Here is a 27,956-nt window from a genome sequence, read left to right as displayed (position 1 = left end):
TAGTTCTCTCCATTTTCCTATTGTTTCTAGTTGGTTATGTATTGTTTTGTGAGTATTTATTCGTTTATTGTCTCTCCCTTTTTAATTATAAATTGTAAAACACTTAGAAGTTTTGATTTGCGTTTCATCAAAATTGTAGTAAACTTGGTCACAGACACTGCCAAAGTCCAGTACCCTAGTATACCCACTAGAGGTCTCTGCAATGCTTATAGAGCAGAATCCTAGAAGCTTCTACAGAATAAAGGAAAGTGTTGTTTGTAAGCTATGAAACTGCTTTAGAACCTATTGCAATTATTTACTTTGAAGGAATGTATTTGGTAAGGACTTTTATTTTGGAACAGCATAATCTTATTTGAACTGTCTCCTTTTCTAGTTTAACAAATAGTAGTAGCCTTACTGAATAACACCATTCTGAGGTACAACTAAAAAAAAGGCAAGAGCTAAATTCAAATCCACATCCCCACCCGTTCTGGGATAAATTGTTGCTGAAATGGCGGAAGCAAAAGCATAAACAGGGGACAGAACACTAACCAAAATGGAAAACCACTGACAAAACGAAGTGCCTTTACAGGCTGGAAACCAAATTCCCTCGAAGGTCACAGATGGGGGTGTCCAGGGGAAGAGGCAGCACTTGGTCTAATTAACATGCTGTCCTCACGAGGAGCAAATCTCCACAGAATAAATTACTGAGAGGCGTTGGAGCCCTTCTCCTTGCCTGCAAAATCATTCACTTCTGATTATTTATATCTTCTTGTTATTTTTTTCCCCATTTTCTTTCATGGCTTTGCCTGTGAAATCTCAAAAGTTCCTGTGTTGTGCTTCTTCACCGGTTTACAGAAATCGAGTTTCCCCCCCCCCCCCAGGAGAAGAGAGTGACTTTGAATTTTGTTGGCTCCCCTCCCAGCTGGACAGTGCGAAGACCCTGCGCGCTGCAGCAAGGACCGACTTCCACGATTAGACTTAACCTTTTGGGGTGGGTTGGTTTGGGGTTTTGTGGGGGTTTTTTTTGCGTTCTGCCGCGGTGGAGGCTGTGGTGTAAAAAGCGCGCGCAGTAAGTTTCTGGCCTTTTCCAGGTCTCTCCTCTGCGTTGCTAAGCGACCATGAAGCGGCTCGAGCTGGCTCTCCGCTGCCTGGGCTTCCTCCTCCTCTGCTTTCGCGGTAAGTATCCTGCACGCTTAGGCACGAGTCAGAAGGTTGCCTCGTTTTATGCTTTTTTTTTTTGCACGCAATGTTCTGCTTTTCCCGGGTGCATGGCAAAGCAGCGTACAGACTAGATAAAAAATAGAAAGGAATGCCAGTTATATTTATTTATTTTTTTAGCATTTATATACCACTTATAGGCTGTACATTCAGGTACTCAAGTATTTTTCCCTATCTGTCCCGGCGGGCTCCCATTCTATCTAATGTACTTGGAGCAGTGGAAAATTAAGTGACTTTGCCCAGGGTCACCAGGAGCAGTGTGGGATTTGAACCCACAACCTCAGGCTGCTGAGGCTGTGGCTCTAACCACTGCGCCACACACTCCTAGAAAGAGGCAAATTGTAAACCGTTTAGGAGGACCCTTCTGAGTATGTTGTACCACTATCCTGCATTGCTTTTAGTTAATCTTAATTTGGATTATTGGTTGGTTGGTGGTTTTATTTTAAATAGAATATGTAAATTAGCTAGCTAGTTTTTAGACTGTAAGCCGCCCAAGTGCTATGACCCTTGGTGTGGGATAGAAAATTTTAATAAACTTGGAAACTTCTAAACACTATATATATGCTCCTTTAGTTTTGAAACCATTATGTGCCCTATCTTAACTAAGTTCAAGGTGGATAAGTGTAAGGTAATGCATGTCAGTATCAAAAAATTCCACACACGAATACAAGATATCCAGGGTGGTACTTGGAGACACTCCCCAAGAAAGAGACTTGGAAGTACTGGTCGACAAGGTTAATGAAGCTGTCTGCGCAATGTGCAGCAGTGGTGAAAATGGGCGAACAGAATGCTAAGGAATGATTAAAAAGGGAATCACGAACAGATCGGTATGCCCTCACTTGGAATACTGCGTCCATCACTGGTCCATCGTAATGAAGAAGGACACGGTACTACTCAAAAAAGTCTAGAGAAGAGCGACTAAAATGGTTAAGGGGCTGGAGGAGTTGCCATACAGTGAGAGATTAGAGAAGCTGGGCCTCTTCTCCCTTGAAAAAAGGAGACTGAGAGGGTACATGATCAAAACATTCAAGTTAATGAAGGGAATAGACTTAGTAGATAAAGACAGGTTGTTCACGCTCTCCAATGTAGAGAGAACAAGAGGGCACTCTCTAAAGTTAAAAGGGGACAGATTCTGTACAAACATAAGGAAGTTCTTCTTCACCCAGAGAGTGGTAGAGAACTGGAACGCTCTTCTGGAGTCTGTTATAAGGGCAAACACCCTCCAGGGATTCAAGCCAAGGTTGGGCAAGTTCCTGCTGAACCAGAACAAACGCAGGTAGGGCTGGTCTCGGTTAGGGCAACTGGTCCTTTCACCTGGGGGCCACCATGTGAGCAGACTGCTGGTCACGATGGACCACAGGTCTGACCCAGCAGCGGCTGTTCTTATGTATTAAACTATATATGCCCCATGGGTTGTAGGTAGGTCCCTAATTATGTATGTCCCTTGTGTTGTAGGTAGGTTTCCCTCTGTATATGATACTATGTAGTCTACGGTATTGTACCTAGATCCCCTCTGCTTATTGAACTGTGTATGTTCCACTGTAACCCATCCTGAACTTTCTGGTAGGACGGGATATAAATAAATAAACTCATCCAAAAGCACATTGCTCTATCTCCTGGATCTCCTCCATCTGATTTTTATCCTCTTACGGGTATAGCCTTCACAATAGTACAACATAATCCATAGAGCAATATATTGCAAACTGTGTGCCTCCTGAGATTTGAGGTGTGCTGCGAGTGCCGGGGAGGAGGAGAGGCACCGGCTGACTGCCTATAGGACATGCCTTTCACGGCGAGAGGCACATCCTGTAGGCAATCAGCCAGCGCCAGTGCCTCTCCTCTCTGCGCATCTTCCCTGCTGGCACACTCTACTGGCGGTTCAGGGCCTGTCTGGAAGGCCTTCGCGCATTCATCAATGTCAATGTGATGATGTCACGCCTCATGCCAACGTTGGCGCAATTCTGGATACCTCGAGCCGCGGACACTACGTTTACTGTGCCATAGCTCGACAAAGTTTGCGGGCCACTGCCATAGAGAGTTCTCCGAGGACGTATAAGAGGTATCGTCCTCAAACCTCCCCAGTTGCAGCAGCAAACATCTGCCCCCCCCCCACCCCCCCACACATACACACACACTCTCCTGCAGCATCTCAGCATACTGTCTCAGTTTTCTAGCCTCTCTCTAGTACTCTGCTTCATTCTGGCCTTCTGTAAAACAAAAACCTAATGTTTGCCAAACACCATCAAAAGATCAAAACAGTTGGCAAAAGAACTAGTTTAATATTCTACCCTCAAGATCAAAAATCTGTGTCTATATTAATATCAAACAATTAATTAAGACCCTCAGTACTGGGAGACTGTAACGAAACTTCACAGTCTCTACCCGGGCCGAGACTCATTGATTGACAAGCACCAGGGTGAACATTATAAAGTCTCATTGAAAATTTTTTCTTGTTTTTCAGTATCTTGTGAAAAATCTTTTTAATACAATTTTACACATAGTGCTCTATTGAGTGGAAAGAAATTAAAAATTGTGCATTGCGCATCCACCATCTGCTCTATGAAAGATTAGTATTTTGCAGTCATAAGAGTAGCACGATTGAAAACTTTTATCTGGATCCTAAAGAAATACTAGCATTGCTCGACAGAGCTCCGTTTCGCTATCTTTGTCAGGAGCAGGAGTGAATTCATCTCTTTAGAAAAAAGTAGACAGGTGGCAATCCTTCACGTCTATAATATTCTTATCAACTCTGGAAAAAAAATTTTCTGGAAAAAGCTCATCCTCCCTTCCTTCCTGACCAAATCCAGCAACACCTCTCTCTCGCCCTCCTTTTTCTCATCCTGAATTAAACAGCATCTCCTGTACCCGCCCCCCCCCCCTCCAAGTAGTAGCAGCAGCAGCAGCAGCAGCAGAGTAAGATTGTCTGGTATTATTCAGCTTCTTGGTATTTATTTTTCCATGCAACAAAATAGGACTCTGGGCCTATTCAAGGAGACTGGTAGATGCTGTTTTCCCCACGAGATTTATGTCTTTGTTAAATATAATTGAATTTTACATATTCTATATTTAAAAAAAAAAAAACCAACCCAAAGTGATAGACTAAAATTAAAGGCTGTAGGAAAAGCGTCAAGAGGTACTGGGGTTGTTTTTGTTGGAGGGTGGTGCTCCTCTGGCAAAAGGATAGTTAATGGATTAGGATCTCAAAGAACTTTGCATCTATTTATAGCAGTACAAGTCGTCTCTACTGGAAGAGTTCGGAGATCATGCTGCGTTACACTTTTCAGGTTTTTTTATAATCATTTAAATGCCATCTTGTTGGGTTGCAGAGTCAGATATCACTGCAAGCTTTAAAAATAACTAAAAAATTACTTTATAACTTGATGTCGGCCTATTCAGCATCAATACTAAGGCCCCGATACTCAAAGACTTGCTGTGCAAGTAAGACTAGTTGTAGCCACTGTTCCCAATAATGTGAATGGGTGTTCTCCAACTGCATTGCGGCCAGCATGGGGGGGTGGGGGGGGGCGGTGCTTCAATGCTGTTTTTTCAATCACTAGGGAAAAGCAGATTCAGGTGTCAAAGTCCCTTCTCGAGGGCTGCAATCTAGTCAGGTTTTCAGGAATTCCCAAATGAATATACATGAGATCTATTTGCAAGCACTGCTTTCATTTTATGCAAATAGATCTCATGCATATTCATTGGGGACATCCTGAAAAATTGACTGGATTGTGGCCCTCGAGGACCGACTTTGACACCTGAAAGTTCTGCAGAACTTGTCTGTCCCTCAGTATTGAAAATGTGATAGTGAAACAGCACCACCCACTGGTAGAATTGAAGGTGGAGGACTCCTGCTCAGCTTAGATCAGTTGTTTCAAACTCAAACCCTTTGCAGGGCCACATTTTGGATTTGTAGGTACTTGGAGGGCCGCAGAAAAAATAAATAGTTAATGACTTATTAAAGGAATGACAACTTTGCATGAGGTAAGTACCTACAAATCCAAAATGTGGAGTATCTGAAATTATAAACTATTATAGTTTATAAATCTTTCCTTAATTGCTTCTGATAATTTCAGCTATACACAGCTGAAAGCAGTGCAACATGCAGAAAGTGAAAAACTGTCAAAGTATCAACTTCAAGAGACAAGATTTTGGACCAACTATTTTGAGGCCCTCGGTATTATAAAGAACGATTCTTTATGAAAAACTTGTGCCTTAAGTGTCCGCCAGTTGTGTTCGCAACCGCCTTCAGCTCTCACCTCCAGCACCAGACATGCACAAGCTGCACTGCCTTCATTGGTTACCTTACGTTCTGGAACGTTGCCCGCCTCACTGCTATAACCTCACGCAAGCGCTTTCCTGCGTCTGTACGCGATTGTCCTCTCCACTTCTTTTTTTTTTTTTAATTTTTAATTTCTATTATTCAACAAAATTTTACAAGAATACATCTTGATACATTAAATACAGGAAAGAAAAAACAATACAGAAGTATTACAAATTAATACTTATAAAAATAATTTTTCCCTTTCTTAGACCACCATAATAGGGGGATGGTCAATCGAAACTTTTTGAGAGAAATTTAACGAGGAACTTAATTAAACGATTAGGCTTTATGTTCTAAACACCAGCTATTAATTTCTATTTTCCCTCAGTCCTTGATGATTTTCTTTACATCCAAGAATTCCTTCAGTTGGTTAGGAGAAAAAAATGTGTATTTAATTCCCAAATACCTAACTAAGCATTTACAGGGGTATGCTAACAAGAAAGTTGCTCCCAGTTTTATAATATCTTGATGCATAGAAAGAAATTATTTCCTCCGTTCTTGTGTAATCTTTGCGACATCAGGATATATCCAAACTTTTTGCTCCCCAAATAATTTCTGTGAATTTTTAAAGAATAGTTTCATAATCATATTCACGTCTTGCTCGAAAACGAATGATACTAAGAGGGTAGCTCTAACAGTATCAGTAGTAATTGTTTGTTCAAGAAGGGCAGTCACATTAGCAAATTCTATTTCATTATTTTCCCTTCTTATCTCTTTCTCAATCTCGTTTTCTCCTTCTTGTCTTCCGGGTGTCTTCTTATTTGGTAAATAGTAGATTTTATTTATAGGGGGAATACAGTTTGACGAAATCTTTAAATTTTCAATCAGGTATCTTTTTAATAAATCCAAAGGCAATATACCCGGAATTTGAGGAAAATTTAAAATGCGGAGATTCAAACGCCTATTAAAGTTTTCAAATTGCTCCAATTTCTTATTTATAAGGATACTATCTTTAATTGAAGCCACCTCGAATTGTTGTAAATGCAGTATATCCTCCTGCATCTGCTTAGTTTGAGCACTAGAGTCCCTTTTCATTATTTCCACAGTTTTAGTCAGCGAGTCCAAGTTTTCCACTATTTTTGTTACCTCTTCAAATGATTTTTCCATTTTTTACTCCATCCGCTGAAGCAAAGCCCAAATGCTTTGAAGGGAAACCTCCGTCGGCGAGGACAAATCCCCCTCTCTCTTGTTGACTTCCATCAGCAAACTGTCTCCAGACGCTGTGCCCTCGTCGGGAGACCCCGCGCCTCCACTTCCTGGATTGGGTGTCTCTCGCCACATCGTTCCGGCAGTTGCTGGACACGGAGGAGTATGGGAAACCGGAGGAGACAGCGATGTTTCTATGCCCGAAAGGGCAAGCGACTCCCTCTCTTCGCCGCCCAACGCCGGGCTCTCTACTCCGGATATTGCTGGTGCCGGAAGAGCCGAAAAGAAGCTTTCCAACGTTAGCTGCCGGGGGGTAGACGCCAGGGCCGGCGAGGAAGGTCCCCTGACCACCCCTTTTCTCTTCGGAGGCATAAGGAAAACGAGGTAAATAATTCAAGGAAAAGCTAAACGCGGAGAGATCTTAACGCGTCTCTCACAGCTCCTCACATCGCCGCCATCTTGACCTCCCCCTCGCCCTAAAGCAGTCTTGTCCTCTCCACTTCACCTTACAATCGCGTACAGATGCAGGAAAGCGCTTGCGTGAGGCGGGTAACGTTCCAGAACGCGACCACCGGACACTTAAGGCACAAGTTTTCCATAAAGAACCATTCTTTATAATACCGAGGGCCTCGTAATAGTACCTGGCGGGCCACGAGTTTGAGACCACTGGCTTAGAGGGAACAGTGATTGTAGCCAGTCTTACTTGCAAGTTAGCTCAACCTCCCATGCTCAAAAGAGTTCTCTGGGGCTTCTACCAATCAAGGTAGCAACCACCGAGAATCCTATTCAAATGCATTACAATATTGTTAAAATAGTGTTGTATCACATTTGGATAATTATTAATTTGGGCCAATAAAAAGCATTACAAACAGCACTGAACCCATTCCAAATCACTTCTAAAGATCTCGTTGTATGTTTATTTTGCCACTGTTACAATGTGTAGATATCTATATATATAAAATCGGAGGTATGTATGTGTGTATGTATGTATGTGTGTGTGTATGTGCCGCGATCACGCAAAAACGGCTTGACCGATTTGAACGAAACTTGGTATGCTGATCCCTCACTACCTGGGATGATATGTTCTGGGGGTCTCGCAGCCCACCTGCACACGTGGGCGGAGCTACAAACAGAAAATCAGATTTCACCCATTCATGTCAATGGAAAAAAATGTAAAAAGCTGCCATTCTCACAGTAATTCAAAAACGACTTGACCGATTTGAACGTAACTTGGTATGCAGATCCCTCACTACCTGGGGTGATATGTTCTGGGGGTCTCGCATCCCACCTGCACACGTGGGCGGAGCTACAAACAGAAAATCTTATTTCATCCATTCATGTCAATGGAAAAAATGTAAAAACCTGCCATTCTCACTGTAATTCAAAACCGCCTTGACTGATTTGAACAAAACTTGGTATGCAGATCCCTCACTACCTGGGGTGATATGTTCTGGGGTCTCGCGGCCCACCTGCACATGTGGGCGGAGCTACAAACAGAAAATCATATTTCACCCATTCATGTCAATGGAAAGGATGTAAAAAGCTGCCATTCTCACAGTAATTCCAACTATAAAACACTTTCTATGACACTATAACCACTAGGGACATCGTTTCTATTCTACCACGGACACCATACATATAGAGTTTGTATGTTCTAACTGTGTTTGTAACTGTTTCCTTCATGCACCCCAGTTCATAATGTTATTACATTACATGAGTACTCACATATGCTGAACTAGGAACACAGGTTCCATTCTGAACCGGGAACAAACTGTATGGAGTTTCTTTTCAACCTGAGTTTCCACATATTGAGTTGTTTAAATCAATACTGAAACTTTTGGATGCCACTTATTCCAACAGATCTTCCTTTTCAGTTTAAGAGATTGCAAATTCCAGTGAGACTTGCATTGCAGGGGTGCCCACACTTTTTGGGCTTGCGAGCTACTTTTTAAATGACCAAGTCAAAATGATCTACCAAAAATAAAATTTAAAAAAAACACAAAGCACACTGTATGCATAGAAAATGTTAATCATCATTCCTATTCCAGGGTTTTTCAAAGAGGTCAAAGCAGATGACTCTATGCACTATCACCTCAGTAACAACAATACAAAAATAGACAAATATACCCCCCTCCCTTTTTACTAAACCACGATAGCAGTTTTTAGCGCAGGGAGCTGCGCTGATTGCCCAGCGCTGCTCTTGACGCTCATAGGCTCCCTGCGCTAAAAACCACTATTGCTGTTTAGTAAAAGGGGACCATATTGTAAAATATAGACAGCAGATATAAATTCAGACACATTTTGATCACTAAATTTAAAATAAAATCATTTTCCCTACCTTGTCTGGTGATTTCATGAGTCTCTGGTTGCACTTTCTTCTTCTGACTGTGCATACAATCTTTCTTCCCTTCTTTTAGCCTGTTTGCTTCTTTTCCTCCAGACCTCATTCCTTCCCCCCAACTTTTCCTTCCTCTTCCCTGCCCTTTCTTTCTCTCTGCCTCCCTTTCATTTTTTTCTGTTTCTCTTCTTTCCTTCTGTATCCCTGCCTGCCCTTTTTCTTTCTTTCTCCCTGCCCTCCCCAAGCCACTGCCACTGCCATTACCATCGGGGACCAGGACCCAAACACCACCAATAACAGGCCCCAAGCTCTCCCTGCTTCGGCCAACCAGCATTCCTCTCCCCGACGTCAATTCTGCTGTCGGGAAGAGGAAGGCTGATCAGCCCAAGATCGTGATCAACCTATTGGGGGAAATGCTGCCGGGTCCTGCCTTCGCGGAAACAGAAAGTAGGCAGGACCCGGCAGGAAGAAGAACAAATGCTTCACTAACCTGTCTCCCGCATTAGCCCGTAGCGAACGCTTGCTTCAGGGCTCTCAACATGTGCGTGCAGGCTTCCCTTCTCCCCCCCCCCTCCCCGGACATAACTTCCGGTTTTGGAGGGAAGAGAAGAGAAGCCTGCACGTACACTTTAGAGCCTGGAGCATAAGTTCGCTAGGGGCTGAAATCTCCAAGCCGTTTTTTGGTTTTTTTTTTAAATGTTCAGCAGCGGCAGATGACAGCTGGGCGGACCGCCCAGCTAAAAGGCCCTAGGGAGAACACTGGAGAGGAAGGCTGATCGGCCCGTAGATCAGGACGGCAACACGAGTGCGATCGACTCGAGTTGCCTTCCTGAGCTACTGGTCGATCGCGATCGACGCGTTGGGCACCCCTGCTTTATCACAATCAACAAATCACAGGGACAGACTATTACATACTGTGGAGTGGATTTAAGATCCCCCTGTTTTTCCCATGGACAACTCTATGTTGCTTGATCAAGGGTGGGTTCACCCATGAATTTATATGTTCTTGCTCCTGGAGGTGAAACTAAAATTGTTGTTTATAATCAAGTTTTGTGTTAGTTGTATTGTATTCATTTTGTCAAATATTTCACATTATAATTTGATTATTTTACTTTTTATAAAGCTGTAAACAAATAATTTCATTCACCACTATAAAGTATCTTTATTTCAATCCATTTACTGTGTTATTGCTATAATTAAATACCCGTGCAACGTCGGGGCATCAGCTAGTATTCAATAAAGTGTGAGCTTTCAGTTGTTTGGTTTTTTCTTGCTCACATGTGTGTCTTAATTACATTATTTAATATTAGGGCAGAGCTTCATGATCAAGAATGTCTACTTGAAAAAGTGCATCCATGGTACCCATGGCAACAGCAGGATTTCCCTGGTGCAGTGCAAGTCCCATTCTCGGCATCAGCAGTGGAGCTGGGACCCAAGCACCAGTTCCCTCATCATGCCCCACAACAAAGGATGTCTGACTGTGAAGAGCATGCATGCATTTGCCCCGGTGAAGCTGGAACCCTGTGGGAGCAATAGCCAGCACCAAGCTTGGATCTGTAATAAGAAGGGTCATTTGAATCTCCAAGGCCTGGACTTACACCTGAATGCAAAGCCCAACTCAAACAAGGTTTTTGTGTCAACAGAAAAAGACAAATTTAGCAAGTGGAAGACCGTGACAGATGAATCAATCTGTACGGGCGATAGGGCAGACGAGAAACATACTGGTCACGTGCAACAGAAAATAGTAGATATGCCTTCCCTAATACACAAAAGTAAGAGGTTGATCTCATAACAGAAGCTTGGTAGAGTCATCTTAGTTTAGCATAACCCTGGAATATTCATCTAGAATTAATCACAAATCACAATCACAAATTAATTCATCTAGAATTAATCACAAATTCATCTAGAATTAATCACAAAATTAACATGCAGTAAATCCAGTCACATCTTCACCTCCTAATCTTAATGCCATCATTGTAATCACACAAAAACGTTCCATGTAAAAATTAACTTGCAGTAAATCCAGTCACATCTTCACCTCCTAATCTTAATGTCTTCATTAGAAGTATTTATTAAGTACAAGCAAAACCGAGAGCATGTACAGTAACGAGGCTTCATCATCATCAACCATGCTTCATAAATTTGAAGACCTTACCAAGTGTGTTTCATATCACTATCTTTTTCTCTCCATGCTGAAGTGGTTAACTCCTCAGAAAGCATGACATTGCCCTGGACCCCTAGGGTGGGGCTCAACTATTCTACATCTGTGACAGAGCTAAGCAGCATTACGTGGACAAGAAAGGACAAGATGGTGTTAACGGAAGAAAACAGTGAGTCTGAAATTTGTGTTATAACGTTTATATTCCTTTTGATTAAAAAAAAATAGAGGGCAGAGGGCTTGGGATGTGGTTATAGCAGTGGTCTCAAACTTGCGGCCCGGGGGCCACATGCGGCCCGCCAGGTACTATTTTGAGGCCCTCAGTATGTTTATTATAATCACAAAAGTAAAATAAAACAGTTTCTCGATCATATGTCTCTTTAGCTATAAATTACAATATTATTATTAAGACTTACTTTTATTGATTATGACAGGAGTTGCCATGCAACATATTACTAACAATTGGAAAGATCATAGCAGACTTAACTTTAATTTCTGGTGGAATTCACTATGTCACTTATATAAAATGGAACGTTCAATAGCAGTACAAAATGGAAATTATAAAAGGTTTAATAAAATATGGGAGCCATTAACATTGTTTTGTAATGAATAAACACCATTTTTTTTTTCTTTTGAAGATAAATTATTCACGGAGGGGGGGATTGTACAATTGAAGAAAAAGGTAAAATGAATTAAGAAGAATAGTGTTGAAAGGGAGGGTGGGTGATGGGTTTATATATATATACAATTGTTATTATCTTGATGGATTTATCAAGTGTTGTTTTTGAGCCTATGTATTACTTTTTATTGTACACTTGTTGAATGATTAAAAAGGAATAAAGAATTAAAAAAAAAAAAAAGACTTAGCCAAAAGGAAAGATTTATAAACAACGAAGAGTTTTACCTCATGCAAAATTGTCATTTCTTTAATAAGACATTAACTATTTTTTTCTGAGACCCTCCGAGTACCTACAAATCCAAAATGTGGCCCTGCAAAGGGTTTGAGTTGGAGACCACTGGGTTATAGGAACAAGATCTTGAGCTGGGGTCACTCAGAAAGCTATAGGCTTCGTATTTGCAAATAGCAATATGCTATATTTATTACAACATAAAATCATAAAATACCGTATTAAAAGCTGTTTGGGGTAGGGGGGGTTTGGTGGGGCCATGGAGGATATCAAGAGTACAGTCCTCCATGGTAGGTAGATCTGACTGTAAACTTCTCGATTGTGTGCATGCCATTATTTGTGGTTCTTTCTTGTTAATAAAAAGATTTAAACATAAAAATATAATATCAATACCACAAAAAAAAACAGCAGATACAACAGTTCAATGTCAACAACTCTTAAGCACAATAGAAGTCTCAACTAGTACAACTAATCAACCGAACACATCATTTGTTCCAAGACGACAGCCTTTTAAATGTTTATGAAATGACATATAATCTTTCAATCCTTTTAAGTTAGAAAGCAATCGATTCTATATTTTCAGGGACTACTGATGTGAATAATTTTGCAATAGTTTCTGTGATCTGTAAATTTCCTTAGGCCTAAAGGCCATACATTGATTTCCTTTAGCTCAGAGGAGCTATTCCCTTCAAGGTTCTTAACAAGAAATAAATCACTTTAAAAAAGGACATGGCTAACAAGAAGAAGCCAGATAGAGGCAATTATTAAAGGAGTAAAATGCTCCCATCCCATTTTCTAAATATGTTGCCTTGCTGTAGAATTCTGCACAATCTGAGGTTTATGGGTTTTTCGCCCAGTGTAAACAGATGGCTAATGATTACTTCTCTCCAATACTTTACCCAACCTCCAAAATATCCAGCGTTCCCCTCCGTAGAATTACTAATTGTTAAATGTACTCTCATATATTTCAAATGTAACAAAATGTGGCCTCAGATAAACCTCCTCCACCCTTAGTAGTGTTCTATATAGGTGGGAATACCGGTGTTTTCATTCCTCATTGGCTCACATTCTTTTTTTGCAATTACCGTATTTTCATGCATATAACGCGTGCGTTATACACGATTTTACAAACCGAGCATAAGAATGCGCGTTATATGTGTGAGTGCGTTCTACAATTTTTTTTTTTCATTGCGATCCGGCATCCCCCCTGCGAACCGGCATCCTCCCCCCTGCTTGCGTCACCCCCCCTTCCCCGTGATCCTACATCCCCCCCAGCACCGCAAAGACATCGCTTACCCGATTGGGCACCAGCACCAATGCACAGGACGTGCCAGTGCCAGTGCCCGAAGATCCTCCCTTGCCTGGGCTGGGCTGGGCTGGGCTGGGCGGTGCGAGGGAGATCCTCCCTCTTCCCTGTGCTGGGCTGGTCTGGGCTTTGAGTATTTGCACATGCTCAAAGCCTTCTGGTTTCGCTCTCTCCGAGATTCAGAATCTCGGACAGAGCGAGACCGGCTTTGAGCATGCGCAAATGCTCAAAGCCCAGCCCAGCCCAGCACAGGGAAGAGGGAGGATCTCCCTCGCACCGCCCAGCCCAGCCCAGCCCAGGCGAGGGAGGATCTTCGGGCACTGGCATTGGTGCTGGTGCCGGTGCCCAATCGGGTAAGCAATGTCTTTGTGGTGCTGGGGGGGATGTAGGATCGAGGGGGAGGGGGATGACATGAGCAGGGGGGAGGATGCCGGTTCGCAGGCCAGAAGAGGGAGTAAGCGGGGGTGGCGGGAGGAGGTTTTAGCAGCATGTGCGGTATACGCGTGTGCGTGCTATATAGAAATTTTACAGAAATGCTTTGTTCCCGCGTGCTATACGCGTATGCGTGTTATACACATATGCGCGTTATATGCGTGAAAATACTGTATTTAAGTAAACTTTTTTTTAACTTTTTAACTGTTTTATCCACCGTGGGTTTTTTTTTTAGAGGTTTCCTTGAAATTATTCTTTTAAAAAATGTTCAAATAAGTTTTATACTTAGCTTATCATGCTACTGGGTTACATGATCCGACATGTTTCGCAACAATTTGCTTTATCAAGGATCCCCCAGAGCCATTGTGTCCACCGTCTTACTCAAAGTTTTTTGCAAGACACAATGGCTCTGGGGAATCCTTGATAAAGCAAATTGTTGCGAAACATGTCGGATCATGTAACCCAGTAGCATGATAAGCTAAGCATACAACTTATTTGAACATTTTTTAATAGAATAATTTCAAGGAAACTTCTAAAAAAAAAACCCACGGTGGATAAAACAGTTAAAAAGTTTACTTAAATAATTGCAAAAAAAGAATGTGAGCCAATGAGGAATGAAAACACCGGTGTTCCCTCCGATATAGAACACTACTAAGGGTGGAGAAGGTGTACCTGAGGCCACATTTTGTTACATTTGAAATATATGAGAGTATGTTTAACAATTTGTAATTCTACAGAGGGGAACGCTGGATATTTTGGAGGTTGGGTAAAGTATTGGAGAGTTGTGTTATATGATTCCCAACCATATTTAAATAGTACCATCTTTAGTGTGAGTGCATAATGATTACTTCTTGCACAAGATTGAAGGAATAATAAGAAACAGTAAAATTGTACTTGGTGCCCAGAAAAAGGGGACCCCCGACATTTTTCTGAACAACCTCAAAATGTCCTACGGCTGCAGAAACCTGCCTGAAATTTGAGACATTTCTGAATACTTTATATTTCAACAGGATGGAGCATAAGTACATCGAGCTCGCAAAACAGTTGAGCTCTTAATTATTGAAACCCCAGAATTCATTGAACTAACAGCTCAGTGGCATTGAAGACTTTGTTAATATGTCAAGGCTGAAGGAGGTCACTTTGAACACAAATTAGGAATTAACGAAAAAAAACCCAGACTCACTGATTCACCCCATCCCCATCCCCGCGAGCTCGGTCCCCAACCCGTCCCCACAAACCGTCTGATCCCATCTGCACAAGCCTCAAATAGTTATGATTTTTTATTGAACTTATTTTATTAAAGAATAAAAAAAAAACAATATTCTGTACAATTGTCATTTTATAAACACAAATAATACAGAGCAAGGATCAAGAAAGCCCCTTCACAAATTTCTCCTCCACTATCGAGAAAACTGAATAAGCCAAATTATTATAGAATGCTACACAGAAATATCATGTTAACAGAATACTGCAGTCACACATGACAGGAATAGTGTTAGGGGAGTGCAGCTAGAGCAACTGCCCCCTGGTCAGAGAGAGCCCTAAGCCAGCTGGAAGCTAAAGAAGCACTGCCTGGGCTTTGCAGTCCCCAGTGATGTCTAACACCAGCTCTAGCAAGATACATATTTCAAATCTGATATATCTTAATCACAAAATAGAAAATAAAATTATTTTTTTTTACCTATTGTTGTCTCATCAATTTATTCTTCAAATCATATTGGTCTTAGGCGCTGGTCTCTGATTTCTTTTGTCTTCTCCTAACTCACTTGCAAGGGTCTCCTGACCATTTGACATTTCTTCTTTCTGCATGCTCACCATCCATCTTCTATCTCGGTGTATGTATTGCTCCCCATGTTCAGCATCTCCCTTCTCTATCTCTTATACAAGAACATCCCTTTCTAGTATTTCCCCTATGTCCATCTCCCTGTCTTCATCATCTCGCCATTCTATAATCGCCTCCCCCTGTGTACAGCATCACTCCTCTGTATCCCTATTCTCCCCTGTCCAGCATCTTTCTTCTGCATTCTTATTCTCCACCATATCTAGTCATCTTCTCTCTGTGTCCATATACCCTCCCATGTTTAGCATTACCCCTCTGTGTCCATATACCACCCCCATGCAGAATTCCCATCCATGCCCACCATCTCCCCTCTTTTTGTATATCTCCTTGTGTCCAGCTTCTCCCCTATACCAATGTGTCTCTCACATTCTCTCTTTCCTCCCTCTCTCCACTATGTTCAATATTTCACTCATTCTACCTTCATCCCCTTGGTTCAGCTTTTCTCTTTCCTTCTCTCTCTTCTTCCCTGCAGATCTTGCACCTCTCTCCCTTCCCTCTATTCCCCTTCCCATGGTTCCAACACCTCTATCCCCTCCCTTCAGTGCCTAGATGTGGGTCTGGAACCTCTCACTTCCCTTCAGCTCCACTCCACCCACCACATGGGCCCAGTAATCCCCAGACCAGATCCAGCAACTGTCTCTCTTCACTTCAGCTCTTGCCGGTCCAGCAACCCAAGCAAGCCTGTACCCCCTTAGTGGGTGCAGCAGCACCCCTCATGAGTCCAGTAGCCCCCCTCCCTATTGTGAGTCCAACAGCCCCCCTACCTCACACCCTTCCTCCCTCTCCCTCTTTCCATCCTTTGTCTGAAGTGTGTGCTCCCTCCTTCCTGTATCCCAATATGCCCCTCTCTCTCCCTCCATCCCGTGCCACCCTCCAGCAGGTGTTTACCTTCTGGATGGCTCCCTCCTCCTTCCAGCCACAGTTGTTTCTCTGCACAAAGCCACAGGCAGCCCTCTCCCTCCCTCCTAAGTTCCAACGCACCTCTCTCTCTCCCTCCCTCCTGTGCCCCAAGTATGTGGCTCCCTTCCAGCCATAGGCATTTCTCCACACAGTGGCTCCTACACGGGTCCCGTGGCTGAGCCAGAAGCCTTCCCTCTGACATTGGAGGAAGCTCCTTCCACATCAGATCCTTTCTAGTCGTCTTACTGATTGTTTCATTTTTAGTAGTTTGGTGTCAAACCATTTATTATATTTATTTGAGCAGTTTTTACTATTTCGTTTAGGGGCAATTTTATCTAAAATGAATGTGCTTGTTTTCATCCAGTGATCCCTGAAATCATCCCCTTCTATCTCCTCTCGTAATTCGTATTGTGACCAATATTCCTCTGGATTGATATGGCCCCTTGTGAGATGTTCTTTTTTTATCTTTGTGTGTGTTTTGGATTTTAGATGAGTCCATATTAAATTGAAGTAGTAGGTAAAGTGATCAGACCAGATATCATGACACCAGGTGCCGTCGGAAAGAGAGATGGAAGGATCTAAGATCTCCTTTGTGGACATAGCTACCATGTCTAAATGATGGCCTTTTTCATGTGTTTGTGTGGGTAAACGGAGATTGAACGAAGATAGAAAGTTATTAAAATCTTTCACATCTGGGTTGTCTTGGTCTTCTAAATGTAGGTTTATGTCTCCTGCAATAATATTGTAAGAAGTAGTAATAGTATTATGTAGAACAAATTCGTAGAAGTCCTTTCTGGCTTTTGTCCAACTTTATGGTGGTACATAAAATAAAATACAAGAGAGGGATTCTTCTAGTTCCTTATTGCTAATTTTACAGGCTAGTATTTCTAACCGATTGGTTATTTTGGAATCTAGTGATTCGAGTTTGAGTCCTTCCTTGAGAATAACTGTTAATCCTCCCCTTCTGTCCTCGCAGTTTAGCATGTGAATTTTAAAGTTAGCTGTTAGAAGGTCATTTATTATTGGATCCTCTTCAGACAATAGCTATGTTTCCGTTAGAAAGAGACAGGCTATTTGTTTGCTGATGATCCAGTCTTTGATTAAGAAAGCTTTGTTCCTTACTGATCTAGTATTGAGGTAAGCACAGGGAATTGAAGTGGATGTGATCGGTCTGGTGAGTGTGGTGGTTCGAATAGGTTTTACTTCCCTTACCTTTATTTTTTTTTTGGGTACGTTGTGGTCTTCCGTTACTTGTGATTACCTTAATATGATTTACTCTTTCTTCCTGTTGGTTAATTAGGAGCCTAATGGGTATATCAGGGTTATGGACAGTGTGAAGTTGTGGATAGAGTGAGTTAATGTCCTTAATGTTAGTGCTTATTAAATAGATCAATAGAAACACTAGGAGATTCATGTTTGCAGGATGTTGTGACTCCTTCCTATAACTATAGTTATGTTGATTTCCCTATTTCAAGTTGGGTTCAAAGCTGCGGGAAGCAGTTTTAGCGTTGGGGCAGCTCCTGACAGCAGTGGAGCTGCCCTGAAGAGACAAGTAGCTGGATTCAGGCCGTGGGGAGAGTCAGGAGGCGGAGCTGGTCTCCCACACTGACCCGATCTCTCTCCCCTGCCTCGGGAAGCAGTTTTAGCGTTGGGGCAGCTCCCGATAGCAGCCATTAAATGTATTTTGCCTTTACTTTTTGATTTGCCCTCATATTTTTCTGCTTGATTGAGATTAAAGGAAACAGGCTCTTTTAGTTCTGGATGGAACTTATTCTCATTCTGAGTTTATATAAAAAAAAGCTAGGTTGCTCAATCCATATAGTAATTTGGCATCAGTAGATCATAACCAGTCAAATTTATTAATTTATTTTCTCCTGGCTATTTTATAAGGCCCCTTTAATAATTGCAGGTACGAACTGGAAGATTGCCATGCTGGTTCTTAGTCCTCTAGCTTTTACACTGGGACTACTAATACTGATATTGAACATCCAGTACAATAAGTAAGTGGAACTCTAATTTTCATCTCTATGCATTTTTACTCTTTTTGAGAATTTAATGCCCGTTTCTATAACAACTTTGATACTCCTGTAGCAAGGATCAGCACCCTGTTTGGCAAAAAAATTCACATAAGGAAGTGTTCCTGCTTCTGAAATAATGCTGCTTCTGAGGATGGGCTTCCCAGTATTGGGCAAGTAATGTACAGGGTGCCCACAAAAAACACTCCTTGATTTTAAATGGTTACAAAATCAAAACTTATTGGAATCTATAATAAAACCCTAAGTGCACATGCGCACTTAGGGTTTTGTGAATATGGCGGTGTGCAGGGGGAGCAGGTAAGGAGTGCTGCTGGACAGGGGAGCAAGTAAGGAGTGCAAAAAAAGCTAATGCAAGTGATTTGGTATCTCTTGGACTGAGGAATACCTGAAGAAAAGGTAACTTTAATTAAAGGGTTGGAACTAGGGCGGGATAACTGGGGCTTTTTACCGTGCACCATGTTTGAGGAAGACTGGAGCAGTCATGCTCATAGGACACGTCTCCTGATGCTTGCTCAAGGCACAAAATTAACTCATTCCATGACAGTTTGTCAGTAAAGCTGCAAGGAATGACTCTTAAGCCTTGTCTGTATAACATTCAGGAGAGTCTGGGGTCCTCAGATCCAGTTCTCAAGGTCCAAAACCTGGCCTGGTTTTCAGGATTTCCACAATGAATATGTATGAGATCTATATGTATGCAATGGAAGCATTGAATGCAAATAGATCTCATACATATTCACTAAGGAAATCCTGAAACCCAGGCTGAATGTGAACCTCAATGAGTGGATTTGAGGACCCCTGGCATGGTGAGTGGATATGGAGAAGTGTAGAAGGGTTTTCCTAAATAGTTTCATCATACTTGTTTCTTAAACTGGGCTCTACCTTAGACTGTTATATGTGTTCCTTCATGCATGGTGTTTATAAAGGATTTTATATCTGAAAAAGTGAATTCAATGATATAATACTTGATTAAATGAAATAAAATTTGAATTTGAGTGCTCAGTGTATTATCTTATTCAAAACCAGCGGGTTTGTAGAATAGAGATATAATGATTCTACATCATTGCACTCACCTGCCTACCAACCTATTTGTTACTTGTTGAATATAAATATGTAAATCTGGACTATAGTAGCCAACCTACAAAAGTAGAAAACTTAATTGCAGATGGTACTTAGCTGAATTAGATGATATCAACATTCAAACAAAGGATGTAGAGTCCAGGATCCAAAACTGTATCTTCACTAGATGAAAAAAATATATATATTCGATAGAATTCTGAGCAGTGAAGGATCCAAGATGGCTGCGTCGAGTCAGACGCGCTGAGCTGCTCGCGTCGGGCTTGCTCATAAACTACGATTTCTTCATAATTGAACTCTGGAAAGGGTTCTGGATTACTTACAATTATGCCCAAGAGAAGAGGATGGAGCGCTGCTGCTGTCTTGCGGCGTCCCGAGGTTCCCTCTCTGGGCAACATCGAGCGGCTCTTGAGGCGAGTCCAGGAAGTTTCTCGAGCGTCGGAAGGCGGCCCGCTGAGGACACAGGGAGGCGAACCCGCAGTTGTTCCTCCAGGGCATGGAAGCCCCGATGCAAGGAAGCCGCCCCCACACTCTCAGGTTACCAGTTCTCCCAGGGGTGGGGAAACCCCGGAGTTGGAGGTGTTCTCTCCCTTAGAGGCAAGTGTAAATCTGGGAGAAGGTTTGTAGGTTGGGGCTCAAGCTCAAGGAGCCCTAACAAATCTACCTGAAGAGAATCCAGCTTTACAAGGGGATGAAATCCAAGAGACAGGCCCTGAAGACTCTTTACAGAATGGTGAGCACTCTGCTATTTTACAAGCTTCAATTTCTTTGGTAAAACCTGAAGTTGTAACCTTAGACTCACTATGGGATTTAATGGCTGGTTTTGTAAAGCTCACTACGCCTAAATTTCAATATTTGGAAGGGAAAATTACAGAACATACAAAAGAATTTAAAGATTTAAGAAAAGAACTGTCTGACTCAGATAAAACCATTCAGAAAATTGAAAAGGAAATAATTACATCAAAACAACTTCAAGAGACTTTAATTAAAGACAATACTAACTTGAGAAGGAAAGTTGAAATGCTTGAGAATAATTCTCGTAGTAATAATTTAAGGTTAATTAACTTTCCTAAATTAGAAATGGTAAATCCAAGAGAAATGCTTAAGAGATACTTGATGGAAATTTTAGAAGTATCAGAAGAAATGTTACCACCATTTTCACGTGTCTATTATTTACCTATGAAAGTTTCTGTAAATCAACAAAAAGAACTGGCCCAACAAACTTTAAATGTTTCAGAATTATTGGACAGTGATGATGTGAGTTGGCTCGGGCACTTGTGTAGTCCCGGCCTCTCGCAATTGAGGTTTATTTTTCTCCGTTTGTTTTATTCTTTTTGATATTGATGGTGTGATGTCAATAATTATTGTTAATGTGGCATGAATGATTCCCTACTGCTAAAATATTATCTTCAATACGTCTGTTCTACATTCAGAATTATTGGAGACATCTGATAAAGACTTGGCATCACCAGCAACTTTGATTCTAACTGTGGCGCTTCCGTTAGATAAAACATGGTTATTAAGACTTTACTTTAAAAATAGACAAAAAATTTTTCTTGGTTGTAAAGTACAGATGTTTCCTGATCTTACAAGGGAGACACAGAAGCGTCGCCGTGAATTTCTTCTTTTGAAACCTGGGGTTACTTCTCTGGAGGCAACTTTTTATTTGAGACATCCATGTAAATGTATAGTGTGTTACCGTTCTGTTAAATATGTATTCTTTGAACCATCTCAATTGACAACTTTTGTAGCTACGTCTTGTTTGGATTGAGAATCATCTTGAACCCTAATATAATTAAGAAACTTCATTTCTCAGTGCTTCTGCTTTGAACATCTTGCAAAAATAACTTCTATAATTTTAATTTTTCGCTAATTTAAAATCTTGGATCCTTTAGGAGGACTTGAGCTTAAATAGTTAAATAATAATGTTTTCTTATTGGATGTTTAATTTCTTTATGATTATTTTGTTATTATGACTATTGCTTTCTATACAAGTGTTTAGCTTGATTTAAATTGAAAATTAATAAAGAAATAAAATTAAAAAAAAAAAAATATATATATATATTCAAATGGTGATGCAGTCTGTTTTCCGTGATAATAGATACTGTGACGTCATTTACCATGTGACTATCTGACGTTCATATATACGTCCAGACGTCTTACGTTAGTTCAGTTCTTTATGTGGAGATTCTCTGGCTCCTTGTTCCCTCTGTTAGGAGGTCCGAGGGTAATTTAAATTTTGAGTTTATAGAATAATTTCAACATTTTTATGTGTGATAGCTTTTGATAACTGCATGACATGATGTTTTTATTCATTGATTTTTAGCTTATATTTTTTCCTCCTGATGAAGCAATTTGTGGTGAAACACGATCGGTGTTGAGGAAATTCTGGATATTTGTTTGTTTCACATTGAGAATTTTTTGTCACATGGTTTTTCATTGTTGAGTTTCAGCAGTTTTCTTTTTTGGGGACTTTTACTTTATTGTTGGATTGGAACCAGCGGTTTGAACTTGGAGTACAGTTTTTTCATTGCTTGATCTTCAGCACCTGCATCACCATTTGAATATATATATTTTTTTCATCTAGTGAAGATGCAGTTTTGGATCCTGGACTCTACATCCTTTGTTTGAATGTTGATATCATCTAATTCAGCTAAGTACCATCTGCAATTAAGTTTTCTACTTTTGTAGGTTGGCTACTATAGTCCAGATTTACATATTTATATTCAACAAGTAACAAATAGGTTGGTAGGCAGGTGAGTGCAATGATGTAGAATCATTACATCTCTATTCTACAAACCCGCTGGTTTTGAATAAGATAATACACTGAGCACTCAAATTCAAATTTTATTTAATCAAGTATTATATCATTGAATTCACTTTTTCAGATATTATATATTATTGGTGAATTTATCATTCAAATTTATTTCTCCTGTATATTTATTTATTTTGAGTTTATAAAGGATTAACATATAGGGTAGAGAATGACACTGGGACAAATTTGTTCCCGTCCCCACAAGAACTCAATTTTCCCATCCCCGTGAGTTTTGTCGCTGTCCCTATCCCTGCCCCATTCCTGTAAGCTCTACCTTAACCGCACAAGCCTCGAACACTTATGATTTTAAAGTGTTTGAGGCTTGTGCAGATGAGGACGGAGTTTAGGCATTGGTGGAATGAGGCATTATGACATCACAATCTGAGCTCTAGAATGTTGCTACTTAGGATTTTAAAGGGTTTGAGGCTTGTGCAGATGAGGACGGAGCTTAGGCATTGGTGGAATGAGGCATTATGACATCACAGTCCGAGCTCTAGAATGTTGCTACTTAGGATTTTAAAGTGTTTGAGGCTTGTGCAGATGAGGACGGAGCTTAGGCATTGGTGGAATGAGGCATTATGACATCACAGTCTGAGCTCTGGAATGTTTCTACTTAGGATTTTAAAGGGTTTGAGGCTTGTGCAGATGAGGACGGAGCTTAGGCATTGGTGGAATGAGGCATTATGACATCACAGTCCGAGCTCTAGAATGTTGCTACTTAGGATTTTAAAGTGTTTGAGGCTTGTGCAGATGAGGACGGAGCTTAGGCATTGGTGGAATGAGGCATTATGACATCACAGTCTGAGCTCTGGAATGTTTCTACTTAGGATTTTAAAGGGTTTGAGGCTTGTGCAGATGAGGACGGAGCTTAGGCATTGGTGGAATGAGGCATTATGACATCACAGTCCTAGCTCTAGAATGTTGCTACTTAGGATTTTAAAGTGTTTGAGGCTTGTGCAGATGAGGACGGAGCTTGCAGGAATGGGGCAGGGACAGGAAAAGAACTTGTGGAGATGGGACTGGAAAATGAGTTCCTGCAGAGACGGGGAAAAATTTGTCCCCGTGTCATTCTCTAATATAGGGGACAGTTGTAACCTTTCAATTCAAGGCACAAAATTCTGCCCAGTGTACAAAATTCCCTTTTGCAGAGGGTCCATATCAGTTGAAAAGTTTGGAATTTACTCCTTAGATATTCACCTGAAAGTGAAGCACTCATGCAACATCTTTATTCAGAACAATTTCTTTACTATTGAAGGAAAAAGAAGAGGATCCCTGCTTTGAAGAGCTACCCCCGGCCGGCTCTTGGAGCTACCCTGGCACGTGAACGATCTCTTTTGACTGCAACGGCAGGATCCCCTCAGCGTCATACAAAACAAGTCTCGCCTACCCCCTCCTTGAGATACGGGGAGATCCTGATCGAGTGGAAGGATGGTACTGTCACTCCTCTCTTTGATAATTTCAGCTACTAGATTCTGAAAGAAAAATAAAAAATATGCTGCTTTCAGTTCTGGGGTGCTGAAAAAAAAGGTGCTAGTTGAAGGGGGTCATTCATTTTTAATGCACGTTCTAACAAAAGAAAGGACTTGCTGAAAAGCTTAGGTATAATCAAATTGTGCTCCATGACTTGTAATACCAAGACAAAGTTGCAGTGGAAGTTTTAGGATGCATTGAACACGAAGATGGATTTAGGATACAAACGAAACAGCAAAATTACACAAACCGACCTTAGTGTCTCCCACCCTGTTGGCATTTGGAAGTCTGCTTGTCAGTGCTCCCTCTAAGGACTAGCTGGGTGCGTGTAAATTCTTTTTCGTGTGAGCAACAAGTTCTAAACATTTTTTTGTGTATGAGCGACAAGTTCTAAAAACCAACAATCTCCCAGCTTTGCAAGTATTTTAGTGAGCCACCGCGGAAACTTTGTGAGTGAGGCTCCTAGAATGTATGAGTGAATGCTCACGCTCCACTTAAAGGGAACATAGCTACCTGTGTCTGGATTAGAGAATGGCACAGGGACAAATTTGTCCCCGTTCCCACAGGAACTCAATTTCCCCATTCCTTGAGTTTTATTTTTTTTAAAAAATTCTTTATTTATTTTCTAATTTACAATAAGTGTAACAATATATCCAAACAAATTAACAATAAATATAACACTTAATAATCATCAATGGTACAAATAATATGCTCTTATCTCCTGTTCCTGTGAGTTTTGTCACTGTCCCATTCCTGTAAACTCTGCCTTAACCACACAAGTCTCAAACACTTACTATTCAGCATTCAACCTTGCTGGAAAATTCTGAAGATGGGTGTTTGTCTTTAATGTATATATTTGCTTTATAATTAATTTTGGTGATGGTTCTTACCTTGCCCCATCTCAGAAAGGATATCGCAGTAGCAGAAAAGGTTCAGAGAAGAGTATTAAAAATTAAACAAAAGATAAAACGCCTCCTTTTTGAAGAGAGGCTAAACGGATTAGAGCTCTTCAGCTTAAAGAAAAGATGCCTATGAGGGGATATGATAAACATTTATAAAATAGGTTTGTAGGAACAGTTTAATTAAACTTTTAAACAACACTAAAAGAAGAAGATTCTCCTTGAACTAATGACCAGCAGACAAAAAACAAATCATAGAAAGTGGTTTTGGGTTCACCCTCCCCCAGGCAGCTCATTATTAAGTTGTATAATCTGTTGCCTGAGGATAGAGCCATGGTAGGGTTACCAATTGTCTGGGGAAACCCAGACATAACACCGGCTGCATCTGGAGGACAACTGAGCATGCCCGGATGATGTCACATACATCCGCACATGCTCCAGGCCCTCCAGAGACGCTGCTGGAGTTGTCGGGGAAGAAGAGAGGAGGTTTGTGGGGCTGGAGGCTGAACTGGGAGGGGCTGGGGCAGAATGGGGTGGAGCTGAAGGTGGAATGGGGCGGGGCTGAAGATGAAACAGGGCGGGTCCATGTGTCCGGATTTTTGCAGACTGAAAAAATGGTAATCCTAAGCCAAGGTGAATAACAGCAATATTCCAGAACAGTATATCAAATTCATAATAAACAAACTATTCAAAAGAGGTATGAACAAGTTCCTGGAAGAAAATTCCTGAAACAAAAATGATTAACCAAGTAGACTTGGGAGAGCCATCATTTATTTTCTGTCAGAAAACTATGCTAAAAGCATAAGAAGGAAAGAAAGAAAGAAAAAAAAATAAAAAAGGGATACTTCTTAGGGCTCTTCCAGGTCTTTATAACCTAGATTGTCCATTGCTGGAGACAGGATTCTGGGTTCTATGGACCTTGCTCTGACTCAACATGGCTCTCCTTACTTTTATATAATTTAAAGGTTTACAAAGTATTGAATTTTTTTGTGGACCCTTTCTAAACTTGCTTGCTTTTCCCCATTTCAGCTGGAGTGGAAAGTGGACTGACCCTTTTTTTCATTTTTGGAAATTGGAACTGGTTCTACAGTTGTTTCAATACACTCTGGATCAGAAGAAAAATCTTTACATGAGAACGCAAAAATAGCCTTACTGGGTCAGACCAGCCCAGTATCCCATCTGTCCCCTCAGCCGTCTCTTTTCCAAGCTGAAGAGCCCTAACCTTTTAGTCTTTCCTCATACGAGAGGAGTTCCATCCCCTTTACCATCTTGGTCGCTCTTCTTTGAACCTTTTCTAGTGCCGCTATATTGTGGATAGCAGTCAGTCTTGTAGTTTACTAAATTTTATCAAACTACATGAGTTTCCGTGTTTCCTTAAAAACAATAATAAAAATAACTTTAGATAGAACAAGTCATCTGAACTACTATAAATCTTTTTCCTAGTTAGTTGCTTATGGGGCTGATTTTCAAAAGAGAAAAACGTCCAAAACCAGTATAAAGTGGCATTTGGATTGATTGATTTATAACATTTCTATTCCGCACTATCAGTCAGTTTTTAGGCAGATTACAGATGTACATATGGGGGTGGTTTGAAAGGTTGGCAAAAAAAAACCCAAAACAAGTTAAACAAATATTTTTTAAAACTCTCAATTATATTTCTCAACATTGTGACCTGTACACTTAGGGCTCCTTTTACGAAGGTGCGCTAGCGTTTTTAGCACACGCACCGGATTAGCGCGCTAACTGAAAGTCTACCGCCTTCTCAAAAGGAGGCGGTAGTGGCTAGTGTGTGCTATTCCACGCGTTAAGGCCCTAGCGCACCGTCGTAAAAGGAAATGTGTATACGGAAAAGAAGCCCTTAGTCCAGTGCGTGCCCTGTTTTTCCATTAAAAAAAAAATAAATTTAACTTTTTTTTTTTTTTTACCAAACTTTAAAACCGCCCTGATACGTAGTTCACAAAACAACACAATATAGTCTATACTACTACTATTCATTATTTCTGTAGCGCTACCAAACGCACACAGCGCTGTACAGAGTCACAAAGATTAAGAAAACAGTCCCTGCTTAAAAGAGCTTACAATCTAAACAGGCAAGACAGATAAACAGAATGCCATGGATACAGTTAACCCTTTCAGGACCAAGGGCCATATTTGTCCCATAACTTTAAAATCCTATAAATTTTGATTGGGATAGTCTACAGTTCTAAATTTGATATGTACGGATTCCATATGATACTGCCTTTATGTAAACAAACTGGTTCCGACATTCATTCATTAGCGTCGTTGCCAGATTGACGAGAAGATTCACTTGCCACACTGTCCATAAGCCAGAAGTTTGATTTTTTTTAAAAATAATGATATTTCACAAAAAAAATCAATTTTTTGGCATCTGCAAGCCCTTTTTACCATAAAAATGTCGTCAAAACCACAAAAATTGGCCTACGATCCTTATGGTCCTGAAAGGGTTAAGGGGAAGGGTTAATCTGCTGGCTGGGTTGGAGGGCAGAGGGGAGTACAGGACAGTCAAGCCATTGTGACATCACTGATGAGGTTGGCTCTTATTGGTGGAATGAGGCATTATGACATCACAGTCTCAGCTCTGCTTCCCAAAGACTGAAAAAGGATATCGTGGATACAATTAAGGGGAAGGGTTAATCTGCTGGCTGGGTTGGAGGGCAGAGGGGAGTACAGGACAATCAAGCCATTGTGACATCACTGAGGAGGTTGGCTCTTATTGGTGGAATGAGGCATTATGACATCACAGTCTCAGCTCTGCTTCCCAAAGACTGAAATTCTTCACACTATTATTTCTATAGCGCTACCAGATGTATGCAGTGCTATACAGAGTCACAAAGAAGACAGTCCCAGCTCGAAAGAGCTTACAATCTAAACAGACAAGACAGACAAACAGGATGTCATGGAAACAGTTAAGTGGAACAGTTAATCAGTGGGCTGGGTTGGAGGGTAGAGGAGGAAGGTTAAGGATTGAAAACTATATGAAAAAGGTGGGTTTTCAGTCTGCTTTTAAATAAGGGAAGGGAAGGGGCTTAACGGACAAACTCGGGTAATTTATTCCAGGCATAGGGGGCAGCTAGATGAAAAGAACGAAGTCT

The 27,956-nt window shown here is 41.1% G+C and overlaps 1 protein-coding gene across 3 annotated transcripts; it reads left to right on the top strand.

The window, feature by feature from the left end:
• Nucleotides 1–221: 221 nt before the first annotated feature.
• Nucleotides 222–24,580, top strand: LOC117352659. Of its 3 annotated transcripts, XM_033929241.1 has the most exons (6): nt 363–1,158; nt 10,316–10,777; nt 11,204–11,335; nt 11,802–11,845; nt 18,459–18,549; nt 23,730–23,755. In XM_033929241.1, exons 1-5 carry the CDS (start codon nt 1,101–1,103, stop codon nt 18,498–18,500), a joined length of 738 nt encoding a protein of 245 aa, XP_033785132.1. In that variant the 5' UTR covers nt 363–1,100; the 3' UTR covers nt 18,501–18,549; nt 23,730–23,755. The 3 variants fall into 3 exon arrangements, with proteins under 3 accessions (XP_033785131.1, XP_033785132.1, XP_033785130.1); XM_033929240.1 differs by lacking the exons at nt 363–1,158; nt 11,802–11,845 and adding an exon at nt 222–317 and having other exon boundaries at nt 23,730–24,580; XM_033929239.1 differs by lacking the exon at nt 11,802–11,845 and having other exon boundaries at nt 23,730–24,580.
• The last annotated feature ends 3,376 nt before the right edge of the window (nt 24,581–27,956 follow it).

This window comes from Geotrypetes seraphini, chromosome 1 (genome assembly GCF_902459505.1).
Source record: "Geotrypetes seraphini chromosome 1, aGeoSer1.1, whole genome shotgun sequence".
NCBI classification, from domain to species: domain Eukaryota; kingdom Metazoa; phylum Chordata; class Amphibia; order Gymnophiona; family Dermophiidae; genus Geotrypetes; species Geotrypetes seraphini.
The sequence above is the reverse complement of the archived record's forward strand: the minus strand, read 5'-3'. Positions and strand labels throughout refer to the sequence as shown.

What these genes read in the sequence shown, in the direction of transcription:
- LOC117352659 (XM_033929239.1), top strand. Translation starts at nt 1,101, where the DNA reads ATGAAGCGGCTCGAGCTGGCTCTCCGCTGCCTGGGCTTCCTCCTCCTC. An exon ending in GCCTTCCCTAATACACAAAA is followed by an intron (nt 10,778 to 11,203) that starts GTAAGAGGTTGA and finishes TCCATGCTGAAG; the next exon opens with TGGTTAACTCCTCAGAAAGC. An exon ending in TTGAACATCCAGTACAATAA is followed by an intron (nt 18,550 to 23,729) that starts GTAAGTGGAACT and finishes TTACTATTGAAG; the next exon opens with GAAAAAGAAGAGGATCCCTG.